Here is a 20644-nt window from a genome sequence, read left to right as displayed (position 1 = left end):
ATTCTCCCTAAGTGCTATTTCCAGCCACTTCTTGAATATGTTCAATGTTTTGGCATCAACTACTTCCTGTGGTAATGAATTCCACAGGTTCAACGCACTTTGGCTGAAGAAATGTCTCCTCAGCTGTGTCCTAAGTGGTCCTCCCTGAATCCTCAGACAGTGATTCCTGGTTCTGGACTCCCCATCATCAGAAACATCCTCCCTGCATCTATCCTGTCTAGTCCCGTTACATTTTATAAGTCTCAATGAGATCCCTCCTCGTTCATCTGGACTTCAGCAAAAACGATCCTAACCTGGCCAATCTCACCTCATACCCCATCAGTCCCACCATCCCTGGAAATCAGCCTGGTAAACCTTCGCTGCACTCCCTCGAGAGCAAGAACATCCTTCTTCAGAAAAGGAGACCAAAACTGCACACAATATTCTAAGTGTGGCCTCACCAATGCCCCAACACATTTCTGCTCCTGCACTCGAAACAGTACAGGAGGTCTTTCGGCCCATCGAGTCTGCACTGGTAGCAATCTCACCCAGGTCCCACCCCCATAACCACATGTGTTTATGCTGCTAATCCCCCTGACAAAAGGGGTAATTTAGCATAGCCAGTCCACCTAACCTGCACGTCTTTGGAGTGTGGGAGGAAACGGGAACACCCGGAGGAAACCCACACAGACATGGGGAGAATGTGCCAACACTGCAGAGACCCTCAGTCGCCCAAGGCCGGAATTGAACCCGGGTCTGCTGCGTTGAGGCAGTGGTGCTAACCACTGTGCCACATTTAAGTCAGAGATAGGTTCTTGATTAATAAGGGGATCGGGGTTATGGGGGAAAAAGGCAGGAGAATTGGGGGGTGGGGTGGAAAATGAGAAAAATATCAACCATGATTGAATGGCGAAGCGGTCTCAGGCCGCCGGTCTTATCCTGCTCTTATGATTGTACCAGCCAATGGGCCAAATGGCTTCTTTTTGCACTGTAGGGATACATGACAAGTAATAATGAGAGAGGAATGGAGGGACAAGCCTGGCCCCCACCAAACGATGTCACACCAGCACTGGCAAAATGCACAGCTGTCAGATTAAGATGACCATGAAATCCTATTTAAATCCATTTATTGCTAGAACCAAAACACGAGATAGCTTTCCCCATTCCTAACAAAGTGACACAAGCCAAAACAACCTTCACTGCTATTTTAAAAAGGACATCTTTCTACCCATAACGAGCTGGCAATGACGAAACAAAACAAAACAAAAATGAAGAACAAATTCCGAATGTTCCCTTCAAAAAAAAACAAATCCCTCCAATTCCTAAAGTGCATTAAATAAAAACATAATAAACTGGAGCAAAAGGGATCAGCTTTAACCGGTGTTTATTTCAAACCCTCAAGTGTTTAATCCACAAAATGAGTCACAATAAAACTAAACCTATTTCACCCAGAAATGACACAAACCACTAAAAACACCAAAAAGACTCAAATTTTTTGGCCTTGCTTGGACAAGGCTCGGAAAATCCCACCCGAGGCCAAAGGAGAATTCCGTTCTGCGAGCCGCACCCACCTCGATTCCAGGGCAGATGAGGTGGTAAAATTCCAGCCAAAGTATCAAACTGGTACTTTTCCTGGTGTTATCAAGAAACAAACTATCCTGGGATTTCAGCGAATGCTACCACCAGGGCTTTCCTCAGAATTTAAATTGTGAAAAATCAAACCTTCCTGCTGATACTGTGATTTTTTTTTTCCTCAAATTAAAAAAAGTGAACACAAATAAAAATTGCATGGCAGATGGTAATGTTAGCCACAAAGAAGTTGGATGATTCAATGCCCTTGAGGCCAAAAGATATACAGGGCCAGCTGTGGTAGATCAGCACAAAGCTCATAAGAAAAACTGGAGCCAGGAATCATGTGATTGGAAATATTTCTGTAGCCCAAAATTTTTTTTTAAGCATATTCACAGGATGTGGGCGTCACTGGTTGGGTCAGCATTTGCTGTCTGTCCCCGTGGATAGATAACCACACTGCAGGTCACGCATAGGTCAGACCAGCAGATTTCCTTCCCTAAAGGACATCAGTGAATGGGTTATGACAATCGACAATGGCTTTGCGGTCAACATTAGAGTTTTAATTCCAGATTTTCATCAGAATTCAAATTTCACCAGAACCATCTTCAGATATCAGCATTCCTCAATTCTGGCCTGTTGTACTTTCCCCAATCATAATTCTTCCACCATTGATTTATTAGGATGCTACCAGGACTTGACGGTTTGAGTTATAAAGGAGAGGCTGGATAGACCAGGACTTTTCTGCCCTGGAACGCAGGAGGCTTAGGGGAGATCTTAGAGGTCTATAAAACAATGACAGGCATAGATCAGCAAGATAATCAACATCTTTTCCCAAAGGTAGGGGAGTCTAAACCTAGAGGGGAGAGATACAAAAAGGGGTCCAGAGGGGCAATTTTTCACAGAGGATGATATGCTGCCAGAGGTAGCAGTAGAGGAGGGTCCAATTTTGTCTTTTAAAAAGCATTTGGACAGTTACGTAAGTAAGGCGGGTATAGAGGGATATGGGCCAAACATAGGCAATTGGGACTGACCAGCTTAGCAGTTTAAAAAAAAGGCAGCATGGGTGAGTTGGGCTGAAGGGCCTGTTTCCATGCTATAAACCTCTAGAACTCTATGGTGGCGGTGCTGTCAACTTTCTAGGCCCCAGGCTTTGGAAATTTGTCTTTCACTTCCGCTCTGTCTCACGACTTTTCTTTCTCCCCCTCTATAAAAACACTCCTTAAAAAAACTGCCCTTTCGGTCAAGTGTTTGGTCATTTGGCCCAATATGTGGCCCGGTGTCATACTTGATTTCATCATTTATTTTTATTTGTTCATGGGGATCTGGGCATTTCTGGCTATGCCAGCAATTTATTAGCCATTCCCATTTGCCCTCGAGAATACTCCTGTGAACTGGCTTTGGATGTTTCATTACATTAAAAAAGGCACTACATGAATATAAATTGTTGTTGAACAGAAAGAAAGCATAGAAGACTAACTTGTGTCAACTGCATGTTCACGTACTATAGCTTGCAACCCTCATCACCAAATGTTGCATAAACATATTGCACATGTCAGGGTTTCCTCAAACTTTTCTAGCCACAAAAACCTTGACCTCTCTAGCGTACAGAGGAAACTCTTGAGAAATATTATTATAATCAAAGATTTAAGCCACACAAAAAAATGCACAAATGTATAAAAACAAACTTTTGCTATGTCTTATCTTCTACATTTATAATAATAAAAAAGTTATGTTATTCAGGGGAGGCAATGGCCTACTGGTATTAATCGCTAGTCTATTAATCCCAGGAATTCAGCTAACGTACTGGAGGCCTGGGTTTGAATTCTGCTAAGCAGATGTTGGAATTTGAATGCAGTAAAGAATATCTGGAATTAAGAGTCTAATGAATGGTCATGAAACCATCTGGTTCACTATGTCCTTTAGGGAAGGGAATCTGCTGTCCTTACCAGGTCTGGCCTACATGTGACTCCAGAACCACATCAACATGGTTCATTCTCAACTGCCCTTGGACAATTAGAAATGGGAAAAAAATGCTAGTCAGCCAGCGATGAACACGTCCCACAAAGTCTTACCTTCTTTTTGTTATTGTTAATGGGATCACCCATTCACACACACACTCCCTTACCTTCACCCACCCATTCACCCTCCTCTTGAGCCACTCCACAATTCCTTGCAAGCCACACCCCAGAAGCCCTGGCTCCTCTCGACATCGCACCCCCCCCATCCTCTAGTCCCACTCCGGCTCTTACAACTGAACCAACTAAATGCAGAAGACTATAAACCAGTTTGTGAGAATTCATTACACATAGGAACAGTACAGTATTAGGTTTCTAAAAACTTTATCCAACTTTCAAGTTGAGTTTATCTATAATGTTCTGCCTGATTAGGATGTTCGCATCAAAGTGAACTTCTTAAAGTCAAAAGTTCAGCTTGGGCAGGTTTTTCTCTTTTAAAAAAACAAAACAATTTTGTGGTAAATCTGAAGCGACTGATCACAAAACCAAAAATAGTCGGTTTAACAGTGATGACCCTGTCACAGCAATTAATTAGTTATACTGCAACCCACCTTCTTTGGCAGCTTGCCAGAACTCAAAAGCTATTTTGAAAGCCTGAGCCACTGTTAACGTCACTGCTTGAGCCTAAGAAAAGAGCACAGAATTAAATCACTGAGCAAGTGGCATTTCTAACCAAGTAAACATATTGAAAAATCGGCTTCATATCTTTCAGCTTTAGAATTAAGAGTACTTTCTACAGGTTTGAAATGATGGATTTAGCTACAACAGGCAAATTACTTGGGATGGAATAAGTAGTCACACTTGAAACATGTGAGTTGGTGAGGAAGAGTTAGCATAGATTTCTAGAGGGTAATTGTGTTAATCTAAATTGCTGGTGTTTTTTGTGGAGGTAACAGGAAGGATTGGTGAGTGTAAGGCTGTTGATGTGGGGTATTTGGACTTTCAGAGGACATCTGATACAGTGCCACACAACAGACTTGTGGGAAAAGTTATAGCTCAATGGAATAAAAGGGACGGTAGCAACATGGATACAAACAAAAGGCACCCAATCCAAAGCACATAATTGAATCACTTTTTATTTTTCTCATTACCATTAATCTGAGCTTAACGGAACCTGAGATTCACAAGAACACAAGAAATAGAAGGGGCGCTAGGCCATCAGGCCCTTTCAAGCTTGCCCCGCCATTCAGTTATATCATGGCTGACCTATGTTGGCCTCGACTCCTTTTCTGTATTATTCCTTCATAGCCCCTCTATTCCTCAATCTATCAAATATTTACCACCACTTCCAGGCATCTGGGTTTACACTGTTGTGACAACCTCCAAAAACAACAAGTGATAGGATAAAATCAATTGTTTCAGTTTGCTTACACACTAACACTAGAGATGGGGTGTGAATGATGCAAATACTTAGAGACAGGAGACTTGTAGTATGAAGCAACAAAATGAAACTCACCACTTTTCTCTTTGTACACAGGAAGGCATGACATTCCAATGTCTCCGTTAACTGGTTCTGAGCAATGTAGGCAAAAACTTTATCGTGTACTTTGTCTGCTGTACAATACGATATCCTGGTAAAGGAAAAAGGGGCATTGTTTATGAACAAAAAAAAGGTTAAAAGACAATAAAGAAACATTTAAAGGAGTACCTGGATGAGTACTTGGCATGCCATAACATTCAAGGCTATGGGGCCACGTGCAATTAGGTGGGCAGGTCAAAGCCTTTCGTGCCCAGTAAACGGTCCTCAGATGTTTAGCATTTGGACAACTAAGCCTGCAATCAGAATGGAGTCCCACCCTCTAGTGGATTCATGCAGCCACTTCTACAACAGAAAGTGCAAACTACAATATTTAATACTGTATTGCTAGTTAATCAAAATAGTCTGTTAATGGAGAGTGTCATTCACTAAGGGAATACAGCACAATACCTGTAGCATAAACTAATGTGCAAGCACTTGGGAAGTAATAAACATAATTCTTTTTACTTATCTTCAACAGTATATTAAAACATACAAGTATAAAATAATACAGTATACAGGTGCAGGTCCTGGCTAATTTTGTAATTGCTTTCGCTGGGTAAATTGGTGAACCATAATCAGGGGAACATCTGAAATTCCGGTTAGTAGAGATTTCTGGTTAGTGACACACTGGATAACACAATGTTTAATCTCTTTGAAATGAATACGGTAGAGCCAGTTGCTAAGCAGCCAGGGAAGACTGGCTGGTAAATACCCATGGGATCGCTACTCATGGTTTCATTGTTAAAAGCTGGCTCGCCCCCACTGAGGTGCCAATTTCAGGCCCACATTTTTTGTGGCATATGCTTCTGCAATGGCATTAACAATGCAAGTGGGGATTTGTTGATGTGCGGATAATTGTCTCCTACAAGAGACCATTATCCGCGCATCAACAAATCCTCACTTGTTGATGTGCGGAATGAGGTCATATATGGGTTGAATGGCCTCCTTCTGCACTATTGGGATTCTATGATGTAGTAACTGTCATAACCTCAGGACAGCTCAAAAGTGCTCAACAATTCATTAAGTACTTTTATAATTATTGGTGCAATGTAGAAAAAGGAGCAGCTCATTTTTGCAATACAACAAACCCTTAAACAGCAATGTTATAATGACCAGATAATCCCTTTTAGCAATATGGATTGAAGGATTAATATTGGCCAGGACACTGGGGAGAACTGGCCTGTTCCTCCTTGAAATAGTGCCATCCCACCAGGCAAGAAAGACGCCCAGTTTAATGCCCCATCTGAAATACGGCACCTCTGACAATGCAGCATGCCCCCAGCACTGACTGTTCACACAGATTTTGTGCTGACAACTTTAGAGTGGAGTTTGAACCCACAGCTCAGAAAATGCAAAGGTCCATTAACTTCAGGCAGGATCTTCCGGTTTTTGGGGCAAGGGCAGCTAGATAACAAACACACACGAAGGGTGGGATTTAAGTGAGAAATGTCTTCCGAGAAGATCACTCATCTAGTAAAAATTTCAAGTCTATTCCTCATGGAAGTGAGAGGATATGAAAGTGAAAATGCAGATACTGGATAAGGAAAGCATGTTTAATGACAAGCTGCACAATTCCATTTCCCTTCACATGAATAATCTCTGAACAGAGGATACGAATCTAAAGTCCAAAGATGTCCAGGAGATTAGCAAGATAAATGCATGGGGTGACAGGGATAGGGCCTAGGTGGGATTGTTGTCTCAATGGGCCAAATGGCTTCTTTCTGCACTGTAGAGATTCTATGACTCTAGGTTAGAAAATCCAGCTCTTAATCTTAGGCCTATATGGGGCAGATTCAAGACTGATCTGAGAATCCTTACAGTGCAGGAGGGGGCCATTCAGTCCATCCAGTCTGTACTGACACTTACCAGGCTTACCATTGTAATCCCATATATTTACCCCATTTATCCACCTAATCCACATATCTTGGGACACTCAGGAACAATTTAGCATGTCCAATCCACCTAACCTGCACATCTTTGGACTGTGGGAGGAAACCAGAGCATCCAGAGGAAACCCATGCAGACATGGGAAAATGTGCAAACTCCACACAGACAGTTACCCAAGTTGGGAATTCAACCCGGGTCCCTGGCACTGAGGCAGCAGTGCTAACCACTGTACCAATATAAGGAAGTTCTTCATAAAAAAACTGATTCATTTGCAGAGTGAACATAATAAAGTGGCAGAGACAAAAAGGTCAAGTCATTTTAGAGCTAATGGGATGCTTTGAGGAGGTATAGTGTCATAGTGGTAGCATCCCTACTTCTTAAGGCATAGTACCTGAAGCAGGTGGTGGGAGTGGGGTGCAGGGAGAAAAACTGGAGTCTATTGGGTATGTCTCTGTATGAATTAAGATATTTAAGTAGTCTGCTTCATTTGTGAATATCTTGGGATTTAGAAAGCATGCAGTCAGTTAAAAGTTTATTTATTAGCGTCACAAGTAAGCTTACATTAACACTGCAATGAAGTTACTGTGAAAATCCCCTAGTTGCCACACCCCAGCACCCGTTCAGGTACACTGAGGGGGAATGCACCTAACCAGCATGTCTTTCAGACTGTGGGAGGAATTTTTGATGCAGATGGAGGATGAGAAAGTAGGGTCCCAAACCCGTGTCCTCTGTTTGAACAGAGGGGAGTATGACAAGATGACAGCGGAATTGGCGAATGTAGATTGGGGGCGCAGATTGGTTGGTAGGACAGCTGAGGAACAGTGGAGGATTTTTAGGGAGATCTTTTTCGGTACTCAGCAGAAATATATTCCAATGGTAAAGAAGGACTGTAAGAGAAGGGATAACCAGCTGTGGTTATTGAAGGAAATAAAGGAGAGTATTAAATTAAAAGCTGATGCGTTCAGAGTGGCTAAAAAAAGTAGCGGGCGATTAGAAGATTGGGAAAGATTTAAAAATCAACAAAGAATGACTAAGAAGGTGATAAAGAAAGGAAAGATAGAGTATGAAGCTAAACTAGCACTAAATATAAAAAAATGACATTAAAAGTTTTTACAAAAATATAAAGAGGAGGCTGGCTAGAGTCAATGTTGGACCCTTGGAAGATGAGGATGATTTAGCAGTGGGCAGTGAGGAAATGGCTGAGGCTTTAAGTAAGTTTTTTGCCTCAGTCTTCACAGAGGAGGACACGAATAATTTGCCGGATATTAAACATAGAAGGATGGTAGGAGTTGAGGGCCTGAATGCGATTACTATCACTAGAGAGGTAGTGCTTGATAGACTAATGGGACTGAAGGTGGACAAGTCCCCAGGACAGGATGGAATGCATCCCAGGGTTCTGAAGGAAATGGCAGAGGTGATAAAGGATGCCTTCGTAATTATTTATCAAAGTTCGCTGGACTCTGGGGAAGTGTCGGAAGACTGGAAAATGGCTAGTGTTGCGCCGTTGTTTAAAAAAGGTAGCAGACAAAAGGCAGGGAATTATAGGCCGGTTAGTTTAACGTCTGAAGTTAGAAAAATGCTAGAATCCATCATCAAAGGAGAAATAGCGAAGCACATAGAAAAGAATGGTTTGATCGAGCAGATACAGCACAGATTCGTTAAGGGGAAGTCATGTCTGATGAATTTATTGGATTTCTATGAGGATGTGACTAGTGCGGTAGACAGAGGGGAACCGGTGGATGCAGTGTTTTTAGATTTCTAAAAGGCGTTTGATAAAGGTGCTTCATAAAAGGTTGCTACAGAAGGTTAGGGTGCACGGAGTTGGGGGTAAGGTGTTAGCATGGATAGAGGATTGGCTGTCTAATAGGAAGCAGAGAGTTGGTATCAATGGATGCTATTCTGGTTGGCAGTTGGTGACCAGTAGAGTGCCACAGGGATCGGTGCTGGGGCCTCAGCTATTTACCATTTATATAGATGATCTGGAGGAGGGGGCTGAGTGTAGGGTAACAAAATTCGCTGATGACACGAAGATGAGTGGAGGGTGTGGAAAGTCTGCAGAGAGATCTGGATAGGCTGAGCGAGTGGGCGAGGACCTGGCAGATGGAGCATAATGTTAGCAAGTGTGAGTTTATCCACTTCGGCACAAATAATAGTAGGAGGGATTATTACTTAAAAGGTGAAAAGCTGCAGCATGCTACGGTGCAGAGGGACCTGGGGGTCCTTGTGCACGGGTCGCAAAAACCCAGTCTGCAGGTGCAGCAGGTGATCATGAAGGTGAATGGAATGCTGGCCTTCATAGCGAGGGGGATAGAATATAAAAGTAGGGCGGTCTTGCTGCAACTGTACAGGGCACTGGTGAGGCCACAGCTGGAGTACTGTGTGCAGTTTTGGTCGCCGCACTTGGGGAAGGATATATTGGCCTTGGAGGGAGTGCAGAGGAGGTTCACTAGGCTGATACCGGAGATGAGGGGGTTGGACTATGAAGAGAGACTAAATAGACTGGGCGTGTACTCGTTGAAGTTTAGAAGGATGAGGGGGCATCTTATAGAGACGTATAAGATAATGAAGGGGATGGATAGAGTAGAGGTAGAGAGATTCTTCCTGCTTAGAAAGGACAGCAGGACTAGAGGACACAGCCTCAAGATAAGGGGGGGGGGGGGGGCAGTTTAGATTGGAGTTGAGGAGGAATTTCTTCACTCAAAGGGTGGTGAATCTCTGGAATTCTCTGCCCGTTGAAGTGGTGGAGGCTACCTCGCTAAATATATTTAAGTCACGGGTAGATAGGTTTCTGATAGACAAGGGAATTAAGGGTTACGGGGAGAAAGCGGGAAAGTGGAACTGATCCACTTCAGATCAGCCCTGATCTTATTGAATGGCGGGGCAGGCTCGAAGGGCTAGATGGCCTACTCCTGCTCTTATTTATGTTCTTATTCCGCACAGGGCAGTGACCCAAGTTGGGAATTGAACCTGGGTCCCTGACACTGTGAGGCAGTAGTGCTAACCACTGCTAGCGTGCTGCCAAACTGGGGATAACTCACTGACACCAGTGTCCCAGGATCTGAATTAAAATACCAGCAGTGTAAAAATGTGGCCAATGAAAGAAGCGTGAAGGTTATGAAATAAATATGTGGCTTGGAGAGAGAGTTGCAAACGTGAACCCACATCCTGTCACTCCTTGGCTCAGCAAGCTGCTGATCTAAATTGCGTGTGGCATCTTGACTTTATTCAATATTTTAATTTCAGAAATCCAGGTTGGCATTCATTGACATGCACCGAGCAGTCAGAAGCAAGATAAACAGTCACTGCAGTCTATCTCTCCCTCAAAAATTATATCCTTACCATATATAAATATCAGTATTTCACTACCGTGAAAGCAGACCATTATTGTTAGGTTGCCCAGTTGCAGATTACGGTCTCCGTTTAATTTAGAGACCTCTGTAAGAGCCTTGAACTAGTTAACAAAGCAACAAGTCATGCTTGCAATGCAGCCGCTATTTTGCTGACAATGGAGGGGTGGGAGGGGGCTGTTGACAAGAATTAGAATATTTTAAATTGTTATTCTGAAATTGTCCACTCACTGAACACCTACATGTCAAGTTGCATCCACAGGATAGGTACAGGAGCTGTCCCATGCCTTTCCTCGAGAAAATAACTCCATTGTCACAGCTTCCAAGCCATCCCTAGCATGTAGTGTAAAGCCATGAGGCAGTGCGGTCAGGTATAAACACACAGGCATTCAACAATACTCAAATCATTCCTTACTGAAACTGGCTTCCAGAGATTGCAAAGCAGACTGGGGAACATTTATTAATGAGCAGAAAATGTGAACAGATTCCCAAACCATTTACACCTCAGTTTTACTTCTCTTTTATGGTTTGACACTCACTTATTTTTGTTTCCAGTACTTGTATTTGATCTTCCAAATCTTCACACAATCATCAAAAGACGACCATTTTCCTTTACTGGAGAGCAAGGGTATTACCCTTTGGGTTTTGTCAACATAAATGCACGAAGTGGAGGCAGCAGTGTTATGGTATTGTCACTAGACTAGTAATCCAGAGACCCAGGGTAATGCTCTGCGGACTGGGGTTTGAAAATCCCACCACGGCAGATGGTGAAATTTGAATTCAATAAAAATTTGGAATTTAAAAGTCTAAAGTCTAACGATGACAATGAAATCATTGTCAGTTGTCGTTAACAAAAAACCCACCTGGTTCACTAATGCCCTTTGGGGAAGGGCATCTGTCATCCTTACCTGGTCTGACCCCTGTGTGACTCACAGCAATATCGTTGACTCCCGAATGCCTTCAGAGAAGGGCAATAAATGCTGGCCCAGCCAACAATGCTCACATCCCACTAACGAATAAAAATCAAAGCTTGTTTTTTTTACATAAACACAGCCACCTTTTCAGTAGGGACTGGTTGTGGAGAAGGGTTGAAACCAAAAACATTAACTGATCTGTTCTCTTTTCAAAGGTTGACAGTAACACTGAGTACTTCCAGTATTTTTCCTCATTTAGCAAAAAGATTCCAAGTGATCGTGAGATTTCCACAACAACCTGCTTATCTTCTACCACTCAATTGTGTCTAAATCAAGCGTTTGACCGGGAGTGCTTTGTACCTGTAGATAGAGACGTTCTCTATTAGTTCATTACTTGTACCATCATGTAGAATTATTCCCCGTGGCGACACAGTCAGAGAGACTTTCTGGAATTTTTTTCCACTTGCTTTGGCCTGTGTGGGAAAGAAAATCGTAAAATTATAATGCAACACCCAAACCTATACAGTACTATTACATTGTATGCCCAAGAAATTAATTCTCATCTCAATTATAGGTAGTCCAACTAAAGTAATAGATTTCTTGAAAGGGATTAAAGCTTTGCTAGGATTTGAATCCAGGATCTTCTGGTTACTAGACAGGTACCTTAACCAACTCAGCCACAGAACCTGACAACTAAAGGAAACGTGTGTCAATGTTGCACTTTAATTGATAATAGGCTCAGGTGCTCACTAAAACTGTCAATCTTTGGCACTATCTCAAATTCTCAATACTTTAATTGCAAACAACTATTTCTATACATGTTTGACGTCAATTCCAGATGTTGGGGGGGGTGGGGATTCTCTTCCCTCCACTTCCCCCCCAAACATGGTTTCGACAGGCAGAATGGCTGAGTAGAATTGAATGGGAGATTCAAAATGGCTTTTATGCCAACAAGATTTCCCCACTTGATTGGCCCTGAAATGCCCCCCACACCACCCCCCCCCTCCCCTGTCCCACAACACCAATAATGTAACACATCAAGGGAAATACTATCAGGCAGCTTCCCACCTCCCCTGCCCACCCTCAAGAAGGTCTCTCTGACTGTGTCGCCACGGGGAATAATTTGACACGACAGTACAAGTAATGGACTAATATAGAGAAAGCTTCGATCTACAGGGGTGCTGTCCATTCACATCAGCATGAAGCTGTGCCGGGGGAAGTGGGTGGGCGCCTGCTGCGGGTTCTATGACCGTTGTGAGTCTGTGGTGGTGGTTGTTCCTCCTTTGCCTTTTTCGCGCCCCCCCCCCCCCCTCACCACCACATCCCTTCCTGATCTTTCAGGAGCCAAAAGGTGCTAGTGTGACTCTGTGGGGCTTCTTTTTTGGAGCAAGTGTTAAGAAGAAAAATAGTCAGCAAAGCCAGTTTTTGCCACCTCAGCTGGAAGTGTCAAAAATGGAAAATTCCACTCTTTAAAATGTCACTAATCATATGCTCAAGCTTTGGATTAGTTACACACTGCAAAAAGCTAAAGATATGGCAAAAAAAAAGGCTTATTCATTCCTCAGTGACTGTTAGCTGGCTATCAGATGTATTGCAAAACCAAAAAAAAACCACTTCCACAATTTTTTTTTAATATTTGGAAGCGGACAGCACAGCGGTTAGCACTGTTGTCTCACTGCACCAGGGACTTGGATTCGATTTCTGGCTTGGGTCACTGTCTGTGCTGCCTGTGTGTCTGCATGGGCTTCCTCCGGGTGCTCCAGTTTCCTCCCACAGTCCAAAGATGTGTAGGTTTGGTGGATTAGCCATTGGTAAAGGCATGGGTTTCCGTGGATAGGATGGAGAGGCAGGCCTGGCCAAGATGCTCTTTTGGAGAGTCGAAGTTGACTCGATGGGCTGAATGGTCTGCTTCTACACTGTAGGAATTCTACGGAAGCCAAATTATTGATCTTCTGCTGGTACTGCGCACTGGGAGTGAAGACCAAGTGCAGTGCCCAGATGGAAGCAGGGTGGTAGGGGCTACGAAGAGGCCGAGACTATTACGTGACCAATAACACAGTCCCCATGTTAACACTGCAAATAATGTTCTTATTTTTAATATTTCCATTGGAACATTTTATCTCCACATTTATGAAGTAAATGTAACAATGCCAACTTATCATGCTCCAATTCTGCCAAGGTTGTTTTTTTTCTTGCGGGCTTTTAAGCTCGCTTGGACTTGGAAGGAGCGGAGTCATTTTTATTCGTGTCAGTAATTCAGTTACAGTTGCCAATATAAACAGTAGCTAAGGACAATTTTAATATGTTTATCCTGTGTAAGGGCCTCAGTGAGATCTTGTACAGCTGGGATCAATCCCTGTAGAGATGAGTTTGAACTACCAAAGCCATCAAAGCTGTTACCAATTGCTTTCAGCATTAAATATTGTACCCTAAACCAACCGTTCAAAAAATGTAGACAAAATGGTATGTTACCATAGCAACAATCCTTCGGACAGCGGCAGATGACATATCTTCCCCTTTGGGTTGTTCCACCAGAGTCATGCCTAAATACTTGAGGTTAAATATCATTCCTTCCTGGAGTGATTCTCTTGTATCCGTCCAGTTTTCTGGCAACTCTTGGGAAAAAAAAGAGTAAGGAAACATGCATTAAGGGCTGCAAGATGTAAGTCAATATCTACACCGGAACGAGATGGCAGGTTTCGCGATATTATTTTCATCTAGTAGCTACAGATTTAATACACCCAACACTATGGAGTCTCCATTTGGTTGAGAGAGTTTTCTAGTTGCAACTTATTCAAAAATCAGCATAAATCCAGCAAGATGGTGGAATTTTGAGTGAAGTTTCTGCAGTCATTTACACTAGGCAAGAAAATGTCACACTTGAAGCCAGCCCCACCTATAGCTCCAGATCAAATTAGTTGCCATTGCAAATTTCCACCAACTGCACCCGTTTCAGGCCTTCGAGGGGACTTAAAACTAAAATAGAAAATGCTGGAAAATCTCAGAAGGTCTGACAGCATCTGTGGAGGGAGAATGGAGCCAATGTTTCGAGCCTGGATGAACCTTCAGAGCTGAAGGCAAGGAAAATAGGATGAGATTTATACCGTTTACAAAGGGTCAACCAGACTCGAAACGTTGGCTCTATTCTCTCTCCACAGGTGCTGACCTGAGAGTCATAGAGCTTTACAGGATGGAAAAAGGCCCTTTGGCCCAACTTGTCCATGCTGCCCTGCTGAGATTTTCCAGCATCCCCAGTAATTTGCCTTTATCTTAATGTTAAACTAGTTCCTTTGGGAACAAGACCACTTACCAGATATATAGGTATTGAGCATTTTAACTTACAAAGAAACAGACTACTGTGCCTAAATAAGCTGAAATATTTTTCAAGGACAAAGTCAATCATTTAAAATCAGATTACTCACGCGGTGAATTGTCAGCATTTGTTGGAGTTAAACCCATTTTTCAAACTGCACCAAGTTAGTCCTTTACATTATTTTGGCCACAAGGATAAAGATTTTTAGGAAAAATTATTCAGGAAAGCTCCGTCTAATTTCACAGCAAATTTTCCGTTAGGTGATAGGCAAATAAGCTTGAGCAGAAACAGGGAGGGTTAAAGAGTACCTGAAAACGGGGAAAATTCTAGCGCAATTTGCAACCGTGTTACTGACTGCAACCAAAGGTGGCCCCTGAATGATAATGTTGGCCTTCTAGATTAGGTACCCTGGAGGGGGTCCATCTTCCAGCCTCAGAATATTCTTGGAGACCCACCCTCATTTTCAGGCAATCCACCCTCCTTCTTCAACAGTGGATCAATGATGGGCGCTTTTTCAATATGGCGTCTGGACATGATGGTGAACTATGTGTCAGCAAGGCACGCCGCGCCACTGAATATGGTGCGAAATAGCCGGGTGCATAATTAACAAGGTCAGGGCTGGAAAATGTAAAGACTGGTGGGGAAACATCGGGAGGCACTCTACATTCCTGCCCCACCACGGGACTTAGTCTCAAAAATCAGAGAATTCCACCAAAAAATTCAGAGATTGTCCTGGGAGAACGTCACCTTTCACCTTCTCCAGTTGGGCCACACATAGGTAGCAATTTTCCTGCATACAACCAGTAGGAGGTGCAGAATTGCACCAGATGACAATATTCCCTCAAGATCCACACAGATACGTCCCAGCCACCACATCAGATGAGGAACTGAAACAAGAGGTTAAGCCACTATTTCTCTGGTTCAGCACTCTGGTTCTACAATGGACTGAGAGAATATGTGAAGGCGTGCAGGGAATCTATGCATTCAGCTGTAAATTTTACAGCAACGGCTGTGACTATTTGATCTGACAACTACTGTATTGTATCGTGGCCATAAAAAGTTGTGTCAACGAGACTCAAGACTAGTCAGAAATTACACTGGAGCCCGTCAGAGTGATTCACTCCATTTTTCCTCACTGGAACCAACACTGTCAAATTCTGGCAAGACAGCTCCCAACAAATTCCATCCAGTAAGGAACTAGAATTTTTTTTTAAAAAAAGTGTGTATGTCATCTGAGTGTTTTACCAATCCCAATGAAGGGACCGGTGCCAGTCAGTTCTACTCTATGAACTTGGAATACAGTGCGCAGTTCTGGTCACCTCACTACAGGAAGGATGTGGAAGCTATTGAGAGGGTGCAGAGGAGTTTCACAAGGATGTTGCCTGGATTGGGAGGCATGCCTTATGAAGATAGGTTGCGGGAGCTAGGTGTCTTCTCCCTGGAGAGACGAAGGTTGAGAGGCGACCTGATAGAGGTTTATAAAATGTTGAGAGGAACAGATAGGGTGGATTCTTGGAGGCTATTTCCCAAGGCTGAAATGGTCGCTATGAGAGGACACAGGTTTAAGGTGCTGGGAAGCAAGTACAGAGGAGATGTTAGGGGTAAGTTTTTCTCTCAGAGGGTGGTGGGTGAGTGGAATCAGCTGCCGTCAGTGATGGTGGAGGCGAACTCGCTGGGGTCTTTTAAAAGACTTCTGGATGAGTTTATGGGATCTAATGGGATTGGGAGTTACAGATAGTTCTATGGCTTGGTAGGTATAGATGTGATCGGCGCAACTTGTGGGCCAAAGAGCCTGTTTGTGCTGTAGTGTTCTATGTAACTCTTACAGTGAAAGCTAAATTTCTAAAGCAAGCTGTTCCAGGAATTTGTCCATCTCCAGACTCAAACATAGCAGGGTTAAATTTCAGACAACAAACAAAATCCACACCATATCTATGTTCAGCCTTAAACTGAAGTTAGGGGAATAGGAGGTTCTCCAATAAATTCAGTTCTGTGGAGAATATCAGAAGTCTTAAAAGGAGAAGTATTAAAATCATTGGGTCTTAAAACAACTCGTTTAAAAGATAAATCACCTTTTGACCCTGGTTTAGCTGCAGATTATTTATCCAATTCAGATTTTGTGACAATCCAACATCATTATTTCAATTGCGTTTTACCACTGAGGCAGAGAGAAAGACCAATTGAGGTTGCATGTTGCAGCCAGAAAACAGTTTTAATAGTTTCTCTTCCTCTTTTCAACAAGGCCCACCCGTGGAACCCAGTGTCATTGAAAAGGTCAGGCCAACCACTTGTATAATTTGATATTTGGTAATCGAAGCTCGGAAGTTTAAAAAGTTTGGCCCTATTCCTAATAATAATAAGACGCGGGTTGATGGGTTTTTGATAAGAGAGGGGATTAAGGGTTATGGGGAGAGGGCGGGAATGTGGAACTGAGCCACGACAGATCAGCCATGATCTTATTGAATGGCGGGGCAGGCTTGAAGGGCTGGATGGCCTACTCCTGCTCCTATTTCTTATTTTTTCTTATCTTCACTTTTTTTTTGTTTCGCTGCCAGAGATGCTGGGAGCACAATTCTACGTCGCAGAAAAAGACAAAAGGCTGAACGGAGGGACACAGCAGCGAGAAATCCTCATTTCATCGTGCAAGCCCTGTGCCAAGGAAAACAGAAGCTCCAATAATACCCACTGATTCGTGGAATCGGACGTTACTTGACAATTCAGGTCAAGAAACATGGTACGCATCCGCAATGTGAATATAAAGTTAAGTGGAAGGGAGGGGAGATGAACTGAAGCTTTGCATTCTCTAGGAACTAAACACAAAAAAAAATCCATGATTATGAAGTTATTCAACATACCGCGGACTGACATTACTTGATCCTTCCCCTCCAGACCCACACATGCAACATTTTTTCTCTAGCTGGTTAGCAGTTATGTTAGATTTGTTGGGTTGATCACAAGGCAGGTTTTAAGAATATAACTTTATGGTAATCACAAAAAGAATTAAATGATGACTAAAACTTTCTTTATAGAATGGGGAACACCTTGCCACATGTTGAATCTGTAAATTCAATAGCAGTTTACAACAAAGGCAGTGGTGACTTCACAGGAATGTGGGGTTAGATCAGGTGCCTAACAAAGAAAATCATATACTTAGACTTCATGGGCCAAATGGCCAGTTTCCATTCTGTAACATTATACAATTCTATGGGAATAAAGGTTCTTCTACAGATTAAAAACTGGTTTATACTAGAGTCAATTGTATTTATTTCATGAAAGGAAGAGGCTTGGGCAGAATTCTTCTTACAACACAAATTTTCTTTCATATTGCTGAAAAACATAGAGACATGTCAGAACTTTTCATCTTGCACTCATCAGGACACTTTGCATGAATGCCAGTATAAAGGGGAAAACAGCAGCTAAATAAAATAAGTGACTGACGTTCACTGATTTATTCCCCAGGGGAACGACTTAACAAGGGTCAGCACAGTAGCTGGCACAGTGGCAAACTCTGCTGCCTCACAATGCCAGGGACTCAGGTTTGATTCCAGCCTTGGGTGACTGCCGTGTAGAGTTTGCATGTTCTCCCCGTGACTGCATGGGTTTCCGCCAGGTGCTCTGGCTTTCTCCAACAGCCCAAAGATGTGTAGGTTAGCTTGATTGGTCACATTAAAATTGCCTCTTAGTGTCGGGGGAACTAGCAAGGTAAATACATGGGATTACTGGGATAGGGCCTGGGTGGGATTGTTGTTGGTGCAGACTGGATGGGCTGAATGGCCTCTTTTTGCACTGCAGGGATCCTATGATTCAAACCAGGCAGTTTGACCCAAATTTAAATTTTAAAACAATGGCATATTTTACAACCTCACTCAGGTAACACCCATAAAATCGCACCCAGGGCCAATGGAGAATTCCATTCCGTGAGCCATTCCAGCCAATGATTAGCAGTTATCTGTAAGTCACCATCAATTGGTACACTCTCCATGGTAACACCACTATCAGAGTCCACTTGACAACCAGTCAGCGTTCTCTTCTCACGTAAATAGCTATTGCCCTCTCTATAGGACAGTTATGCACTCATTAGGACACTTTGAAAAACACGGACATGTCTTTTTTTTTACGTAATACTCTCCATGGGTTGCTGAGAGCATGCATTCCTACTTCTTTCTGACATTTATCTGGAGTATTTTTTTTAAATGAAGATAGACGAAGAAGATGAAAAACTGAATGTACTAAGATACAACTCAAGTCGTCAAAGTTCACCATATCGCAAACCACACTTAGAAGTGCAGATTCTAGAATCATGGGCACTTGAGTCACAATCAGACTGATTTTCTGCAAAAAATGGTAATTATTTTAATCTCCAGCTTCAATTCTGGGGATTTTTCAAGCAGACTAAATATTTGCAACAGGTAATTTACTGTAGACAAGATGATAAAATGACCAAACCTTGAAACCTTAAATAGACATTAATTTAAAACACACCCAAGCTAGCACAACATTTAAATTTAATCTCTTATCCACCATACTATCTGAAATCATTGCACAACTTCCTAAACCCCAAGAGCATCCTTTCCCCAAGTAACAGAACATCAAAACAAAACCTGAATCTGTGAATACAAAGTCTGCTTAATGCACTAGAGTCAACACCATAGTAAAACTGCATGTTAGTGTGAAGGACCACATTGTATGATTTCAACAAGGGTGTTACTGTCTGTACAGAGAACTATTTTATATGAAAAAAGTACAAAGTTAAAGGTTAACTAATGTACACACGCTCCATTCTGTGGCACCATTCACAATATGGCAAAAGAACATCCAAGTTCAGAAGAACCTACATAAAAGAATGTAAAAACGTACAGAAGTGGAGGCAACCTTGCAGCCTGGGTTGGAGGGTATGAGACAGAGATTAGGGATAAATATAAAATCCAGTAAAGATATAAACAAAATAATTGAATTTCATCACCATGAGAATGAAAGGAAGTGGAAAACATCAAACTTTGCAAAGGTTAGAGCTCTCAACAACATCAGAATTTGACAATATTGACAAGCAGTGCAGTAGTTGATGCAGCCCATTGCATTTAATCGCTACAGATCTAAATTTGTACTACCTGGCACATGCATTGAGTATTAGATCTACTTTATAAATAGACATAGAATCAGAGTCCCTACAGTGCAGAAGGAGGCCATTCAGCTCAGAGTCTGCATCAACCACAATCCCACCCAAGCCCTATTCCTATAACCCCACATATTTACCTTGCTAATCCCCCTGATACTAGGGTCAATTTAGCACAGCCGATCAACCTAACCTGCACATCTTTGGACTGAGAGGAAATCCACACAGACACAGACAGAATGTGCTAACTCCACACAGACAGTGACCTGAGGCTGGAATTGAACCTGGCTCCCTGGCACTGTGAGGCAGCAGCACTAACCACTGTGCCATCTCCCTGAAAGTTAAGCCTAGCTATATTTAATGCATTGGCAAATAAAGCTACTGGCCACACATGTAAAGAAAATATTGACTTTAGATTGTTAATACCTGATCAGATGCTGTGCCAGTCACTGTGGTTCTATTTTTGTGCTTTGAAGGGGGTTTGGAGCATGATTGCAGTAATTAGGCAAGATGGAGTACGAGAATTATTACTTTATCCCAAAATAGTTATCAATGACGTCCTAGTTCAATAATCTTGCCATAATCCTTTGAAACATCACATGCTGCAGCTTACAAGCTTTCCCTTCTATTTATTGAAGGGGCAATCCACTCATGAAATATTTTGTTGTCATCAACTCACGTCAGATTGATCTTATACTCAGTAAGGAGCAGGTCCACTAACTTAACATACTGCGTTTCATGCTCATACCACCTCACAATGTGCTGTCTGTATCGATTAGGTTCTATGCTAGAAAGATACTTAGCTAATCGAAGGATTGCCAATGCAGCGCATTTCACTTTAAGCATTTTGCTGCCTCTCAGGCATTTGCTAAAGTAAAATATTATAACCCAGTGGCGTCAAGGACTTAACTTTATACCCTGGAAGCACTGGAATTATCTGCGAAATGTCTAGCGGTGAAATGACATGATTTTATGGACAACTGTT

General features: G+C 42.5%; 1 protein-coding gene across 3 annotated transcripts in view; it reads right to left on the bottom strand.

Annotated features, from left to right (window-relative positions):
* Window positions 1-20644, bottom strand: part of ldlrap1b (low density lipoprotein receptor adaptor protein 1b) — a 46737-nt gene that overhangs the window by 13451 nt on the left and 12642 nt on the right. For 2 of the 3 annotated variants that reach the window (XM_080211396.1, XM_080211395.1), the window contains exons 2-5: window positions 13706-13848; window positions 11594-11706; window positions 5023-5137; window positions 4118-4190 (exon numbers count right to left, since the gene is read on the bottom strand). In XM_080211396.1, coding sequence (XP_080067522.1) covers window positions 4118-4190; window positions 5023-5137; window positions 11594-11706; window positions 13706-13848 — 444 coding nt within the window. Of the gene's footprint in view, window positions 1-4117; window positions 4191-5022; window positions 5138-11593; window positions 11707-13705; window positions 13849-20085; window positions 20151-20644 lie in introns of those variants that run through there. The other variant, XM_080211397.1, reaches the window with a different exon arrangement.

Source organism: Carcharhinus amblyrhynchos, chromosome 24 (assembly GCF_965287045.1).
Source record: "Carcharhinus amblyrhynchos chromosome 24, sCarAmb.v2.hapA, whole genome shotgun sequence".
NCBI lineage: Eukaryota > Metazoa > Chordata > Chondrichthyes > Carcharhiniformes > Carcharhinidae > Carcharhinus > Carcharhinus amblyrhynchos.
The sequence above is the reverse complement of the archived record's forward strand: the minus strand, read 5'-3'. Positions and strand labels throughout refer to the sequence as shown.